The 15,077-nt window shown below is 46.1% G+C and overlaps 1 protein-coding gene across 7 annotated transcripts in view; it reads right to left on the minus strand.

Moving 5' to 3' along the window:
- The window catches only part of ITPR1 (inositol 1,4,5-trisphosphate receptor type 1), a 162,013-nt gene that overhangs the window by 94,762 nt on the left and 52,174 nt on the right, over nucleotides 1–15,077 (minus strand). For all 7 annotated transcript variants that reach the window (XM_071439294.1, XM_071439295.1, XM_071439293.1 and 4 more), the window contains exons 6-19: nucleotides 14,652–14,810; nucleotides 13,717–13,815; nucleotides 13,118–13,201; nucleotides 12,889–13,035; nucleotides 11,566–11,661; nucleotides 10,498–10,542; nucleotides 7,493–7,644; nucleotides 6,544–6,643; nucleotides 5,951–6,111; nucleotides 5,079–5,220; nucleotides 4,439–4,597; nucleotides 3,702–3,874; nucleotides 3,332–3,451; nucleotides 2,051–2,245 (exon numbers count right to left, since the gene is read on the minus strand). In XM_071439294.1, the coding sequence (XP_071295395.1) occupies nucleotides 2,051–2,245; nucleotides 3,332–3,451; nucleotides 3,702–3,874; nucleotides 4,439–4,597; nucleotides 5,079–5,220; nucleotides 5,951–6,111; nucleotides 6,544–6,643; nucleotides 7,493–7,644; nucleotides 10,498–10,542; nucleotides 11,566–11,661; nucleotides 12,889–13,035; nucleotides 13,118–13,201; nucleotides 13,717–13,815; nucleotides 14,652–14,810 (1,832 nt within the window). The remainder of the gene's footprint in view (nucleotides 1–2,050; nucleotides 2,246–3,331; nucleotides 3,452–3,701; nucleotides 3,875–4,438; nucleotides 4,598–5,078; nucleotides 5,221–5,950; nucleotides 6,112–6,543; nucleotides 6,644–7,492; nucleotides 7,645–10,497; nucleotides 10,543–11,565; nucleotides 11,662–12,888; nucleotides 13,036–13,117; nucleotides 13,202–13,716; nucleotides 13,816–14,651; nucleotides 14,811–15,077) is intronic.

The following is a 15,077-nucleotide window of genomic DNA, read 5'->3' on the forward strand; positions in this document are numbered from 1 at the left end:
GCATATATAAAGTATACTTTATATCCACAAAAATATATATAGTGTATATATAAAGCAAAGAGGTTCAGCTGGTATCTTCAGGGGAAAGGGGAAATAGAAAATTCTATGTGTTAACTTATATGGGCTTGAGGATTATGGTTTAATTTGCTGTGTAAAGTGTGTGCATATATATATACACACACATATACACATACACTTTACACAAAGTATATATATAAAAATACACACTTGATATAAATATATATATATACAATCTACTTTAACCATTAGAAACAAAGCATATAAAAATATATATAAATAAGCATATAAAAATATATATAAATAAACATATAAAATAAATATAATAAGCATATATAAATATATATAAAGTATACTTTATATCCACAAAAATATATATAGTGTATATATAAAGCAAAGAGGTTCAGCTGGTATCTTCAGGGGAAAGGGGAAAAGGAAATTAGATGTGTTAATTTATATGGGTTTGAGGATTATGGTTTAATTTGCTGTGTAAAGTGTGTGTGTGTGTATATATATACACACACATATACACATACACTTTACACAAAGTGTATATATATATACATATACACTTGATATAAATATATATATACAATCTACTTTTAACATTAGAAACAAAGCATATAAAAATATATATAAATAAGCATATAAAATATATAAGCATATATAAATATACAAAAAAGCATATAAAATAAATATAATAAGCATATATAAAGATATATAAAGTGTACTTTATATCCACAAAAATATATATAGTGTACATAAAAAGCAAAGAGGTTCAGCTGGTATCTTCAGGGGAAAAGGGAAAATAGAAAATTATATGTGTTAATTTATGTGGGCTTGAGGATTATGGTTTAATTTGCTGTGTAAAATACATATAAAAATGTATATACAATCTACTTTAACCCTTAGAAACAAAGCATATAAAAATATATATAAATAAGCATATATAAATATATATAAATAAGCATATATAAATATATTTCAAGTATACTTTATATCCACAAAAAAATATATATAGTATATATATAAAGCAAAGAGGTTCAGCTGGTATCTTCAGGGGAAAAGGGAAAAAAGAAAATTATATGTGTTAGTCTATGTAGGCTTGAAGATTGTGGTTTAATTCCCTGGGTAAACTACATATAAATATATATATATATAAACTACTTGACTTTACAAACAAAATGCCTACTTTGAAAGCAAGTATGCTTGAAAAAACTTTTATCTAAGAGGTCTCCTTTTGAGCTCCAATGGGCTCAAATAAAACCAGGTATTAGGAATTTTCCTGCAAGAATCATTTGAATGAAAGAAACAATTCAAAACAAAATGGTTATTTAAACACATAATCTAGTCGTGCTTTCTGCACTGCCACAATTGAGTCTGTCAAATGACTCTCAGGGGTTTATAACCCAGACACAGGAATTTGGTCTGGGCTGAAACCTGACCTTACACTATGCCAAGAACTCTGTGTCTTGTCAAGTCATCTGGAAACCTCAGCCGTGTCAGAGCTGCCCAAAGCAGGGCCTGGGCTGTGCAAGCAGCCCTGCACCCCTCCACGCCCAGCCTGGGGCACCAACACAGCTTCGTGCTGGTGCTGCTGCCAGTGCAGGACCTAAAGGCTGGGGCAGAAAGCAGGAGGCACAGAGAACAGTGACTTCTTCCTAACCAAAAGCAAAGCAACCCACACACCCAAATCCTGCAACCCCCAAGTGGACAGAGATCCCAGTGGTACCTGCAGAGGATTTTCCAACACCCACCAGCAGGAAACCAAGCACAAAGGGCTTGGGAAATTCAACACGCTCAAAGCCTCAACTATTTTTTAAAAACCAGTTTAAACTGGGTCATGTCAACACCTGGACTCCCCACCACAAGTAACTTTGTGCTTTCAGCTCCTACTCCTGAGAGCCTTCACCCTCCCTCTCTGAAGGCTGTTTTGTGCATGGAACAGGAGCTTTGCTGCCCAAGCACAGCCTGTGCACCCAGGCCTGCCCAGGCAGCCCTGCTGAGCTGGGAGCTGCTGGGTGCTGCTCACCTGTAGTAGCTGAGCACGTCCCTGTCCTCCTTCTGCCCCTCCTTGGCGTCCTGGGCCAGCTCCCGGATGCTCTTGCTGCGGATCTCCTTGTTGCTGTCCCTCCAGAACAGCCACACTTCCTCCTCATCCTCTCCAACCTCCAGGGCATTTTCTCCACTCGACACCTCCTCAAATTCAAATCGAGAGAGCACCAGCCTGGGGGAGAAGAGGAGGTTACATTGCAGACCCACATACATCCTTCACATCACTTCCAAGACACTTGCTAAAATGCATCTTGCCCTTTCAGCAGGAGCATTTTACTACACCAACTCATTGGGGTGTATTATTGAAAGCATTAGATTATAAGCTTTCCATTCAACCTTAAGAAGATGAACATTTCAGCTCCTTTCAAGTGAAAAAGATGAAGAAACAAGGAAGTTAAAGACACATAATAATGGACTTTCAAAAGCTTCTTCACAGGACAACTGATTCAAAGGTCATTCAACAGACCAGGAAAAGACATGGGAAAAAAAAAAATTGATTCATTCTGTATCTCATAAATGCCAAATGGATCAGAACTTCTTTCAGTTTATGTGATGAAGTAACTAGAAATAAATCAGTTCCTGATACTAAAAAGGCTTCCAGCAAAGAAAATATCAACACCTGAAAAAAACCCAAATTAAATACTCAAGGACAAATAAGTGATGTACCAATACTAAGAGTTCATGGAAATAAATACAGCCTTTATGATTTCATGACAAGAATTAAATGTGCAAGTATACTCTCAGCCATTTGTGTTTTAAACACTACCTGCTTGCCTTTTGCAGTATTTTAATAATGGCTATGTATTCCCTAGTACATATATTAAATAAAGCATTTTTACCAAAGACAAGGGTGATTTGGTGCTTGCTATGAGGCCTCAGCAATGGCAGAGCAGAGCTGGAACCCCAAACCCCACCTCAGTGGGAGGAAAGGTGAGCAGAGCTGGAGCAGCTTCTGCTCTGCTGCCAGCTGAGCTCCCTCAGAGCTGGGGGAGGATCAGCCCAGGAGCCTGCACACCTCCCTGCACACAAGATCTGTGTGCTTGGGATCAAACAGGAGAGATCTGAGGGGTTTCTGCCTGTGGGGCTGAGGATGCACCTGGCAGACACCTGCTGTCCCCAGCCCTGCTCCCCGTGTTTGAAAAGGATCCCACACAATTAATTCCCTGCTTCCCTGGGATGTGCCAGCAGCATGCTCAGCTTTGAGCCACCTTCCTTCTGCTTCACACCAGGAGAACCATCTTGAAAGGCACAAACTTACTTGGTTTCAATAAGAATGTCTGCATTGGCTGGGTTCAGCACGGCCTTACAAATCAGCTCCTGTGTCACGGGAATAGACTTGTTCATGGAGACACACAGATCTGAGAGGTAATCCAAAAACCTGTTGGAAAGCACGAGCCAAGAGGGTATCAATCACTGTTGAAGTCTACACTGAGGCAATCTACATTTCAGGAAGCAAACATTCAGAACTCCACTTGAACAGAGCAGAGCAAGACTCGCTGCCCGAGGGGACGGCAGGGCGAGTGCCAGAACACAGTGAACTGGCTGTGCCTCCTCCTGAGCAAGCTGGCAGGTACAGACTTTTCCCAGAAGGAGAAGGGTAATCACATATTCAGGAATGCAGCTCTCACCTGGGCTCCCTATTTTTCCTCACGAGACTCACAAAGGTGTCAATCTCAGCAGCTGTGATGTGCTTCTCCAGGAGCTTGCGGTTGTTATGGAGCAGGGCTGTGATGGTGTCCTCAGCCAAGACATCATAGCCAATCTGCTTCTGCATGAAGCCAAACTGCTTGGCAATGTATTCCTTCAAAACACACAGGCAAGGAGCAAGGGGGTGCAATTAGCCCTCAGAATTCAAAATGATAACAGAAAACAGGTGGATGTTTGTCAATACCAACATCCCAAGGAGCAAACTGGGTTGGATCCAAATTGTTTGTGTGAAAGAAAGCAAACAATGACACCTCTATCCCTCCCCTCTCTCCTGGGCTAGACAGCAGCAAGGCATTTATACTAATTTGACAGGACCTTGTTTTTAATACATGGCAACAAAACTGAACAGCCTTAATTTACAGGGCAACTTTCAATAGAAGCTGTAGTCAGCAAGAGTGAACAGTCCTGTGATTCACCTGTGTGGGACAGTTAGAAATTCTGTTGTTTTCTAAATCTCACTTAGAACCAGTGCTAATTACATTATAGTCTCTGATAGATGAAAAATAGAATGAAACTGAGCAATCCCAAAAGCTGTTGCTGACTGTGCAGCCACAGCAGAGCAAGGTTTACTTTATGGGATAAAGCTTTTTTTTTTTTTCTTTCATTTGAGCAGAGGAACCATGCTGGTGCCATTGATCACGACAGAGGTATTTCCAACCTGGTTTTTCCTGTAGTCCTGCTGGGAGTGCCTGAGCACCCTGTAGCAGAGCCTGCAGATGTGCCTGAAGGGCGCGTGGCGCTGGTCCCCCAGCTCCTCCAGCCGCAGCATCGGCCCGTCCCCACTGTCCGTGAAGGGCGCTTGCAACAGCTTGAAAATCTGCAAGTTTAGTAAAAACCACAGACACAGCCCCATGAGGCACTGCCTTCTCCTGCTCATAACTAGTGCCAAAGCTCTGTGCCTTTGTATTTCCAAAGGTACATCAGAAATAGGCTGCAGTCACCATGGTTCTTGGCCACAGAGCAGCCCGGACAGAAGATGCTGATCACCTTTATTCAACAGCATCTGCTGGAATTTTTAGTTGCAGCAATGGTGAGCCTACAAGCCACTGCCCAGAGCCTGCTGAAAGCTGGAAACTCAAAGCACCTTTTGCTCCCAATAATTTGAGACCAGAGTTTCACAGAGCCACAGAATGGCTTGGGTTGGAAGGGCCCATGAAGATGATCTCGTTCCATCCCTCTGCCACATGCAGGGACATCTCCCACCAGGCCAGGCTGCTCCAAGCCCCATCCAGCCTGGCCAGGTTCTTTTTTCCAACAACCCTTCCCATAGGCAGAGCTCAGAGAAAACCCCAGCCTACCTGCTTTAGAATATTCTGCTCTCTCATCAGCTTTTGCCGTTCTCTGTTCGGTTTAGAAAACACCACCTCAAGGACGTCCTGGCCAGAATTAGTTCCACCAGTAACAAAGTAGACCAAATCCTCCAACAGCTTGGTAACAGATCTATGGAAAAGCCAGAAGCTGTTAACATGAGAGTACAAATTCTGTGTGCTAAAAGAGCAGTGCCAGGGTAAGTTTACACAGATTTCTAAATGCTAAGTGAAAAACTAACAGCAATTACAGGCTGGATAAAGCTTAGAGGTTTGCACAGAACTTAAAATTAGAAACTAATGCTCCCCCATTGCTGCAGCCTCACTGTCCAACAGCTAAACCAGAGCAGCAGCAAGGCAAGAAAATCCCTTCAGGACAACTCTATACTTGCCAAGTTCTATTTGGCACTTCTTTCAATTGCCACAAAGCATAAATCAGGTGATAATCTCTCCCAAATAAAAGGCACTGGCTATGGAAGCACACGGGCCCGGTGTGACACAGCCACCACTCCTGTGCTCTTTTTGTGTGGCCCCATTTTCACAGACACGGTCAGAGGATTTGCAGCGAGTCACATGCTCAGTCCTCACAAGATGGATTAGGAATTCCCACACTCCATTTGCAGAGGCATGCTGGGGATTAGTCCCCCAAAGCTCACAACATTTCTCATGCTCTCACTTCATGGAGGACAAGAACAGCTGGACAGACCAGGCCTGAGAACCTCCACTATGGACACAACATCATCAAATCCCATCAAGGAGGAAACCAAATCCCTCTTCTATAGCTTACTCTGATAAAACTGTCAAAGAAACAGTTACTGACTACAGGAAACAACATTATCTGACCCCAATTCTGGCTTCCTTACCTTCTTTCATTCTGGGTTATTGTTCCCTTTTCCAGCTTGCCAGCAATGGAACCTAAAACTTTGCTTGCATCATTTGCAAAATCCAAGTCCCGAACCTCTGCAGGAGAGACTGGCACTATGGCAAAAGCTTCTTTGTCCTCCTTCACTGGAGAGGTCCCAATCTGAAAGGCAGAGAAGCTTTATCAGCAAACCCCCAGGCAGAACAAAGCAGTGGCTCACACTCAGGGACAATGAAAGAAAAGCCACCCTCTGCTTAGGCAGCATGGGAGCACTGCTGAGCCCAAACTCTGAGAACACTCTGTACAAGCTCAAAGCTGTCCCTAAACTCAAAGGAGCAGCAGGTGAGATGGCAAAATGTTGCTGTAGCCAGTGGAAAAAATATCCTGCTCCTGATGACTGTTTTGGAGTAGAGGCTGAACAGTGTAACTAGAAAAATACCAGGAATCTGAGCCATTAAGAGCAAATGTTGCACAGGCACTGTTCATTACTGTCACATGCTCAGTTTGTGACAGGCTCAGGGAGTGAAACTCCTGCCAACAGGTATGGAAGTACAGGAGTCAAGGGATGTGCTTACACAAAGTCACAGAACTTACTTTGAGCATCACAGGTTTCTCCTCCTCTTTATCGATTGGGATGTTGGTGCTGTGAACCCAGGTGTTGGTGCAGAGGTGCCTGAGCCTCACGTAGGAGTTCCTGAAAGAAAGTCAGGAGTGCCCCAGCATGAGTCAGCCTCCCAGCTGGGAAACCTTTGCATTGCTGGGATTTTGAGATGCTGGCAGAAACAAGTGGAAAAGAAGTGTCATCTCTGTCCACCCTGCATAGCACAACTGGAGCAGCATTCTTATTGCCTCAGCTTGCTCTGTGAACTCACCTGAGGAGGGTTTCTTCTGTAGTGGAAGAGATTCTGCTCTAAAATAGAATCACAGCTACTCTGAGCTGCTGTAACTCAGCTGCTGCACAGCAACAATCTGAACCTCTTCCCATCCACTTTCCCACTGCTATCAGCTGCCAACTTTTCCCCTTACCTCTGGGGTTTTCAGCTCCCTGATACTCCAAATATGGGTACCTGATGATTTAGGGAGTTGCTGAATAGATGGAAGAAACTTGCTGTGCTTTCTCAGTGGGAACAGCAGCAAAGAGCTGTGTGCAGAGTGTGGCACTTGGAAGGGTGCAGCAGCTCTTCAACAGCAAGAGGTGCCACATGAACAGTGAAGAACACACAAACAACAGAAAATCCAGTGCTAAATAGTTGGTGTTACATCCTAACTGGATGAATGCCTTGCTAGAACACACAAGGCTTTTAGTCCCAGGTCATTCCTGGCAAGGAAGTCACTTAGGAAGCCACTTAGTCTCAATTTCCCCATGTGTATAACAGTGTTCTCTTACTTATACCTCAATTGTAAAGCACTCAAGGCATTTTCTGATTATTTGCACATTCATTAGACGAGGAACCTGATTCCAAAGGCTAAAAGGAAGACAGCGTGGGGCAGCTTTGCTTTAAAATCCCACCAAACCCCCCGAGCTGCACAGAGGTCACTGTACCTGGGGACGAGGCTGTCTCCCCCTCGCAGGGTGGTGGGGTCCAGCTCGAAGATGGAGGAGATGTCGTTGCCCTCAGGCACAGACACCAGGGAATAGGCCATCTTCTCCTGGGGCCCCCGGCCCCGCCGCATTGCCTCCTGCTCGGGGTCCAGCTGTGGAGAGAGCCCAGGGCCTCAGGGGAGCCCTGCAGAGCCCCCACACACACGGGGGGCACTCTGGGCAGTGGGTGCAGGACACCAGGACACTGACAGCAGCTGCTCTGGCCACGCACACCTTGCTTGCTTCCCCTGGGTCAGCCCTGAGTGCCAGCACAGCAACTCCCCCTCCACGCAGAATTCAGCTCACAGACAGGGCCAGAAGAGACAAACCCCCCCAGCCACTCACCCCTCACACACTGGGAGCTCTGCCTGCCTTCTGATAACACACATCAGCTGAGATCCCCAACCCTGACACTGCCAGCTCTCCAAACACACCCCACACATTGCAATTACCCCTCTCACCACATAATTAACGAGCTGAAAACATAAAAACCCGGCCACACCATGTACCAACAACCTTGCTGGGAAATAATCAGCTTCAGCAGCAAAAATGGGAGCCACATCCATCAATCCCAGGCAAGAGAAACAAAAAGCCAATCAAGGAGTTGGATGTCCTGCTGCTCACACTACAGCCTGTGCTGCTCTCAAGCACAAAAACGTGTTCCAAAGGCCATGGCACCAGAAGGATCTTTATTTCCAAGGTCCCAGCAAACCCCCAGCCTCCTCCAGCAAAGTAAAGATACATCAATTGGATAAAACCCTGGGGCTGCAGATGAAAGGACAAAAGGCTAGGAAAAAACAAAGATGAACTGAGAAAAAGGAACAACAACTTTCTCCAAATCCTTTCCTAAGGAACCCCCAGCTGTCACAAGACCCTGAAGAAGCTGCTCACTTATCCTGGCACGCAGGAACCAGCTGTCCATGCATCTAAATCCTGGCTGCAATCTCCAGGGTGACCAAGAAAGCACTTTCTCAGCTTCTCTGTGATGGTGGCACCCAAGGGAGTCAGCACTCAGGCACCTGCCTGTCAAAGCCCTGCTGCAAGGCACTGCCATCCTGGAGCAGATGGAAAAGGTATCCAGTGCTGCTTGTGCCTCAGGATACTCCCAAGTTAACATATTTGCAGTCAATGAACTTGGCTGCAAAGCAGTGACATTTAAAGTCTGATTTTGTAGATGGGAACAGGCAGTTATCTGTATGGAACAGAAATACACTTTGGGAGTGTGCCTTCAAGGGAAGGAGCAACTCTACACTCAGAGTCCATCTGGAGAGAAATTCTGGGAGAAATTCGCTCACTTGGAATGAATTCTCTGAATTTCAGCTGTCTCCTTCATCCCCCCCAGCAAGGGGAGGGAACACAGTGGGGGACACAGCTGCTCTGCCTGTCCTTTGGGAGACAATTGGTCACTTCTTCACACCGGGGCAAAGCTGAACACGAGCAGTAAAGCAGAACGCAGGAAACGGGGCAATTCAGGGAGCGCCGAAATTCAACCCCAAAGGTGACAGGAGCAGCCCCCTTTGCTGCAGGAAGGTGGAGCTGGCACCTCACCCATGCCCATGGAAACCCTTCCTGCACAGCCCTCTGAGGGACAAGGAGAAAGCACCACCAGAACCAGTGAGCTGTGCACAGAAACCCTGCACAGATCTGTGCACAGATCCTGCTCGCACTTGGATCACAATGGAGTTTGGATAAAGTTGGATAAGGCAGCCTACACCCTCCTGTCACCAGTGAAGGATAAACGATGTGGCAATTTCCTGTCAGAGCTGAATTATGTGCTCCTGGTCTCTTCTTGCTGGTCTATTTTTGCCATCTAGTGGTAAAGAGACAGAGCAGGGAAAAACCAGCGAGCTGAGGCAGTGCATGGGTGTTATCCATGCACATGTCAGCAGGACACAACACAGGAGCAGGGTGTCTACCTAAAGCCCCTCAACACTGATTTAACTTTCAAACAATTAACCCAACAAAACACCTCTGGATTCCCCCCACACCCCAGGGAACAGCTGTGGGTGGGGTTTGTTCAGTTTTTTTGCCATGTTTACTGCAGTCAAGCTGCCAAATGCCACCAAGAAGTAATGAGGATAACAGCTCAGTATCTGAGGGCGAGGGAAGAATTTAAATGGCCAGGCTATAATGAAAAATCCTTTTAGGAGGAAAAATGCACCCTGCAGGATTTCCAAGCATCACATCTATCTCTTAGGAATGGAAGGAATAGCTCTTTGTCATACCCAAATGGCTCAAGTCCTCCATAATACAGGATAAATGGCCAAGAAAGCTGCATAAGCCTATCATCAAACCCAACTAAATAAATAAAATCCACAAAGCAAAGTGCTGTTCCAGTTTTCTCTGTTTTCAGCTCCTGAAGCAATGCTGGGTCCCTCTGACATCAAAGGGAAGCTTCTGCCAATACAGAGCACCACACACTCAATCTCTGACACAACAACATTTACTGACAACACAGACTGGCTCCCACAGGAAAACCAGAGGAATGGCACTGGAACCACTCTCCCCCTGCCATTCCTGCTGTTATTCTGCTTTCCTGAGACAAGGTACAATAACAGCAAATTTGCTGTTTAACACAGAGGTCAGACAGGCACAGCACTGGGGGACATTCCCTCAGGGACGAGTCCCATCTGGTGTCACCTTGAGCACCTTGATCTCCAGCCCACAGCAGGACAGAGCTCCAAGGAAGCAAAGGTTGAGGAAACAGGAAGACAGAAAAAGATACCACGAAGGGAGGAGTTGAGGGGGGTTCAGGTAATGTGCTAATTCAGTTCCAAGTGGGTTCTGCACTAAGGTGTCAACACCCACTCTTTGGACAGGCCATAAAGGCCTCCAGAGGCTTTCAGGTTTTTAGTTTCTTCACTAACAAGGAAGCCTGGGCCAGCTGTGCACTGGCCAGGGCAGCCCTGGGCCCGTGCCAAGCCCTCCTGAGTCAGGGGCAGGACCATTCCCTTGCCTATACTTACTGAGGATTGACACTCCAGGTCATCTTCCTCATAGTCAGGGTTTACCTGATGGAACAGAATCACAGGCAGGTCAAACTCCAGCACAGCTGCAAGGGGCACACAGCCTGAGCATCAGCTGAGCTCCCGTGGGCACCAGTGCCCTGCACTGCTCTGGGCATGCAGAGCACACTGCCCACACCCAGCACGGCTCACCAGGCTGCCAACCTGACACATAACCTGCAAACGTGCAGGGAGAGCTCTCTCATCCAGGGGAATCACTACAGGAGCAAGAGTACACAGTTACCCAGTTAATGCTTTCTTTTTGTTGTTTAAATTCCAAGTGGAACTTCCAGCTATAAGCTACTGGCTTGGAGAAATCTTTTAGAACAAACATTATTGTAACCAGGGATCAGGTGAGCAATCTCCTCTGGGATATTCTTGTATGATCTCAGAGCATTTTTTTGTTTTGGTGGATTAGAAAACCCAAGATTTACTGGAAAAGCTCTACACTGGACCACTACTGAAAAGGATTTGCAGTGTGCATGTGACAAAATGCTTCTGGTTTTCCAATCTGCTTATCAGAAGAATATAAAATAGGACTTTAATCTGGGCTTTTCTCTATCTGCAGTTCTTACAGACCGGTCTGAAGTCAGTGTTTTCATTTTATACTCAGTTCTATGCTTCTGCTCAAAAATCAGTGATTCAAGAGAAATTACCAACACTTGAATTCATTTTCCCCCCAAGGCTCTCAGTCATTTACCATTTATTCATCAGTTAATAAAGTCACATTGAATCCAGTGCCCACATGACAGGATACTATTTAGTGCCTATTCTTTGCAGGAGAAGTTCTCGGCTCGAGAATTCACACAAAAAGTGCAATCAGCTCATGACTACCCCAAACCACGATATTCCTTCAGCTCTTTCATCTGATCTCCTACATTTAGCATCTCTTTTGGTATTAATCCAAATGACCTCTCTCCTCCCCTCCCCATGTCCAGTTCCAGGGTGGGAAACGACAGATCTGGAGAAGGTGCCAAAGGAGGAGAGCACAGTGTGAGGCAGGCAGAGGTGCCAGCCCAGCCCACGTACCTCTGCTGCCAGGTAGTGCCCCGTGGCCAGGTGCTTGAACCTGAAGAGGCTGTTCCAGTAGCCAGCTCCCCCCCGGCAGGGATCGTGCTGCACCACCTGAGGGACAGGGAACACACCTGGAATGCAGCACAGACCCCCTCCCTGCAGGACCTGCCTCATTCCAGTGCAGGCAAGGGCAAACACAAGCAGGGCTGAGAAATGATAAAAACCTTTCATCTGTCACCAGGACTGTGCAGGGAATGCTCTGAGCTGGCTGGGAATAGTTCCCCCCAGCTTGTGAATGAATTAAGGAAGGGGCTCTCTATGTGCATGTGCTGCCAGGTCTTGAAACAAACCCCTACAGCAGGCAACAAATCCATTACCCTATGGCTATTACTAAATTTCTGGCTGTTTGAAGTGGATGAGGGAAGACACCTAGAAATATTTCAAATGCAACAATGCTGTACAAAAGAATAAATATTTGTATTTACTGAAAAAGTGGGGCAAGGAGTGCCTCCAGCACCTGTAACCCCATATTGGCTGCTCTGTGGGTTAGGGTTAATCTGATTCCTAAAGAAAACTCATCACAGCTGACCTGCTCCTTTCTGCTGAGGGAAGAACTCTCACCTGTCCAGGTAACTGCACACACATGGGGAGTTACCACAGACTGATAACATGCCAAAGTCATGCTAATTACAGGCAGACTTTCATTTGAAATACAGGAGAAGCTGAATGTCACAGCAGATACTTCTGGAAAAGGAATATAAAAACACCTATCCATCATTACAATTTATTTTTTGATTCTTATATGCATTTCATAATTGAATCAGATTTAAAAGTCATAAACCAATGCTAATAATACCAACAGACTGAGGCTATTTTCAGAAGCCAGTGATGGCCAAGGTGTTAGTCACTCTGTTTAAAAGCCAAGTGAATTTAAAAAGCCAGTTCAGACAGACTAGCAAGGGGCTGCAGCCTCCTATCAGATGAGGCTATACATAATCACATTATTCCACACCAAAAATAGAGCCTTCAGTACACTCAGCAGGACAGTGGAAATTACAGGCTGTTGTTAAACTTCAGTGACTGGTAAGAAAATGATTTCATTGATGTTTCTCTGTGCCCTTTTCCTGAACTGTAAAGCACCTGAACTGGAGAGCTCTGTGCTGCACCATCAGAGATCAGAGCTCCACTGTGACTGTGCACAGAAAGCAAGTGAAGGAATTCTAATTTCAACTGGTAACACCAGGAAAATTTTACCTAAAGCGAGAAGCGCAGACAGAGAGCTTTAAACAGAAGGAGGAATTGTTCCTAGCAAGGCAGCCCCAGCCTGGCAGTCCTCACCTCCACCTCCCACAGGGCTTTGGAGCTGGTGGCAGACGTGGCTGACTGCCTGCCCGTGGTCCTGAGGAACACGTGCTGCTTCTTCCTGTGCTCGTCACACGTCAGGAACTTCTCCTGCTCGGCGTGGAACAGCCTCACCACGTCCCCCTGGCAAAGGCAGGCAGCAGGCTCAGCAGGGGCAGTGCCCAGCAGGGCCCCAGCTGCAGCCAGGCACGGCTCTGCCTCTCACCCCTTTGAGGATGTCGTCCTTGTTGTCGCTCCATTTCATGAAGAGCACGATTTTCCAGCTGGTGTTGCAGTTCACTGAGTTCACCTGGAAGGAGAATGAGACCATCAGTCCCACTGTCCTGTGCCTGCACAAGATCCTGCCTGGAGCCACTGTCTGATTTTCTAGACAATTTTCACCAGAACACTGCAGGCCTGGCTGCATCACTCTGGAGAAGCAAAGTCTTCTCTGTATTTGCTCCAGAACAAGTAATTGCAGAGCTGACTTGCTTGGAAGCCACTTGTTACACATCTGTGCTGGCAGATTTAACTTTCTTCACAGTAACTAGTATGGGGCACACCACTGTGCCACAACTCCTGATTTGGAAGGAACAACTTGTTTTTAGCCAGCCATGCAAAAGAGATCAAACTCAAACCTCTGCCAGCCCCCAAGAGAAAGTAGAGCTCCAAAACTCTTAAGTCACTGATTACCAGGATAACCATTCCCAATAAGCAGTGCCACAGGTACCAACCAACTTGCTGAATCCCAAACCATGTACAAAGAGCTAAGCTGAAGCACAGAGAGGTTTTGCAGCTGCTCCAGCTGTGCCAGAGTCCCCTTACCTCATTGCATCCTGGATTATCCACAAGCTGATGGCTACTGGCATGGAGAGGCTGGCCAGCATTGACAGGATTCAGGACTACTTTGTCTCCAATGACAACCTGCAGAGAAGTGCAGCATCAGACAAATTTGCACCCTGAGAAAGCTCTTTTTCTTCATTTTTAGTTTTTTTTAATGGGAGCCATGGGAGGAAATCACCTTTTTGCAGCCTGGAGAGATGGCAGTCTGAGTGCTCCACCAGGATTCTGTCTGGTTCAGAATTTAGCTCACCAAACTCAGTGACTGAGGCAAAAACCCCTATGCTACTGGACTCACAGCCTTGCAGACAAAGCAGACTGAGTTCTGGTACAGATGGGGCTACAGGATAAATGATGGCTGATTGATAAATTCACCATGTTGCTTGCCAAACACACCTGGCCTGAACCCCAGAGCACCCTGAAACTTATGACCTCCTGGTTTTAGGCAGATTCCATACCCAAGTGACTCAGATGTTGCACAAGAAGGGATTAAAATGGCAATGCATTTAAAGATTTCCCATGAGCAGGACATTTCACTTCCTTATTACCTCACTCCTCACATCCAAAGTGATGACGAATTTTGATTCTAAGCTGACAACACTGAAAACCAAGATGCTAATTATTCCTTCCAAACCTCCTGAAGGAGCTCAACACTTCCTACCATTTTGAATTGAGCAGGAATTGTGCAAGGCCAGCCTAATTAGGTCCCTTATTCCCTCCAATGTTAGATCATTCCACGTTTCCAAAATACAAGTTACCATAGCAATTTTCCTCCCCCTCATGACAGCATAGCAAAAAGGTTGTTCCTGCATCATCATCACGCCCTGGGAGATGTGTGCATTGCCTTAATTGCAATGCCAGGCCTCCCAAGTGCAGGCTGTGCCCCAGGGATGTGTGAGGAGCCTGCTCCCAGCACTTACACTGTCCCCGATGGAGCGCAGCTTGTAGAAGGGCTGGATGTAGAACCAGGAGCCTTCATTTCCAGCTTCATCCAAGGTCACCCTCATTGCATTCTTCTCTAGCAGAGCTGGAAGCCTCTTATTTACTGTTAAGTATTTGTTACTTTTTAAGTGAAGCAGCTAGAATAAGAATCAGAGTTCAGTTCTAAGAATGCTCCTGCTCCTCCCCTCAATAACCCGAGCGTGCATCAGACAAGTGCAGTGCTACACAGGAGAGCAAACTGAGCTCTGGGCAAACCCTGATGGACCCAGGCACAGCTCCACTCACACCCAGACACAGGACAAAACACCTTCAGTTAATCCAGCTGTCCCTTGCCCAGCTAGGACAAACACATGGAGAAGCCCTCATCCCTTTAAAACAACTTGTCCAAAAAAACCCAGGACCAA

The sequence above is a fragment of the Agelaius tricolor genome, unplaced genomic scaffold, assembly GCF_023055355.1.
Source record: "Agelaius tricolor isolate 1412-34295 unplaced genomic scaffold, bAgeTri1.0.p SCAF_14, whole genome shotgun sequence".
Taxonomy (NCBI): Eukaryota; Metazoa; Chordata; class Aves; order Passeriformes; family Icteridae; genus Agelaius; species Agelaius tricolor.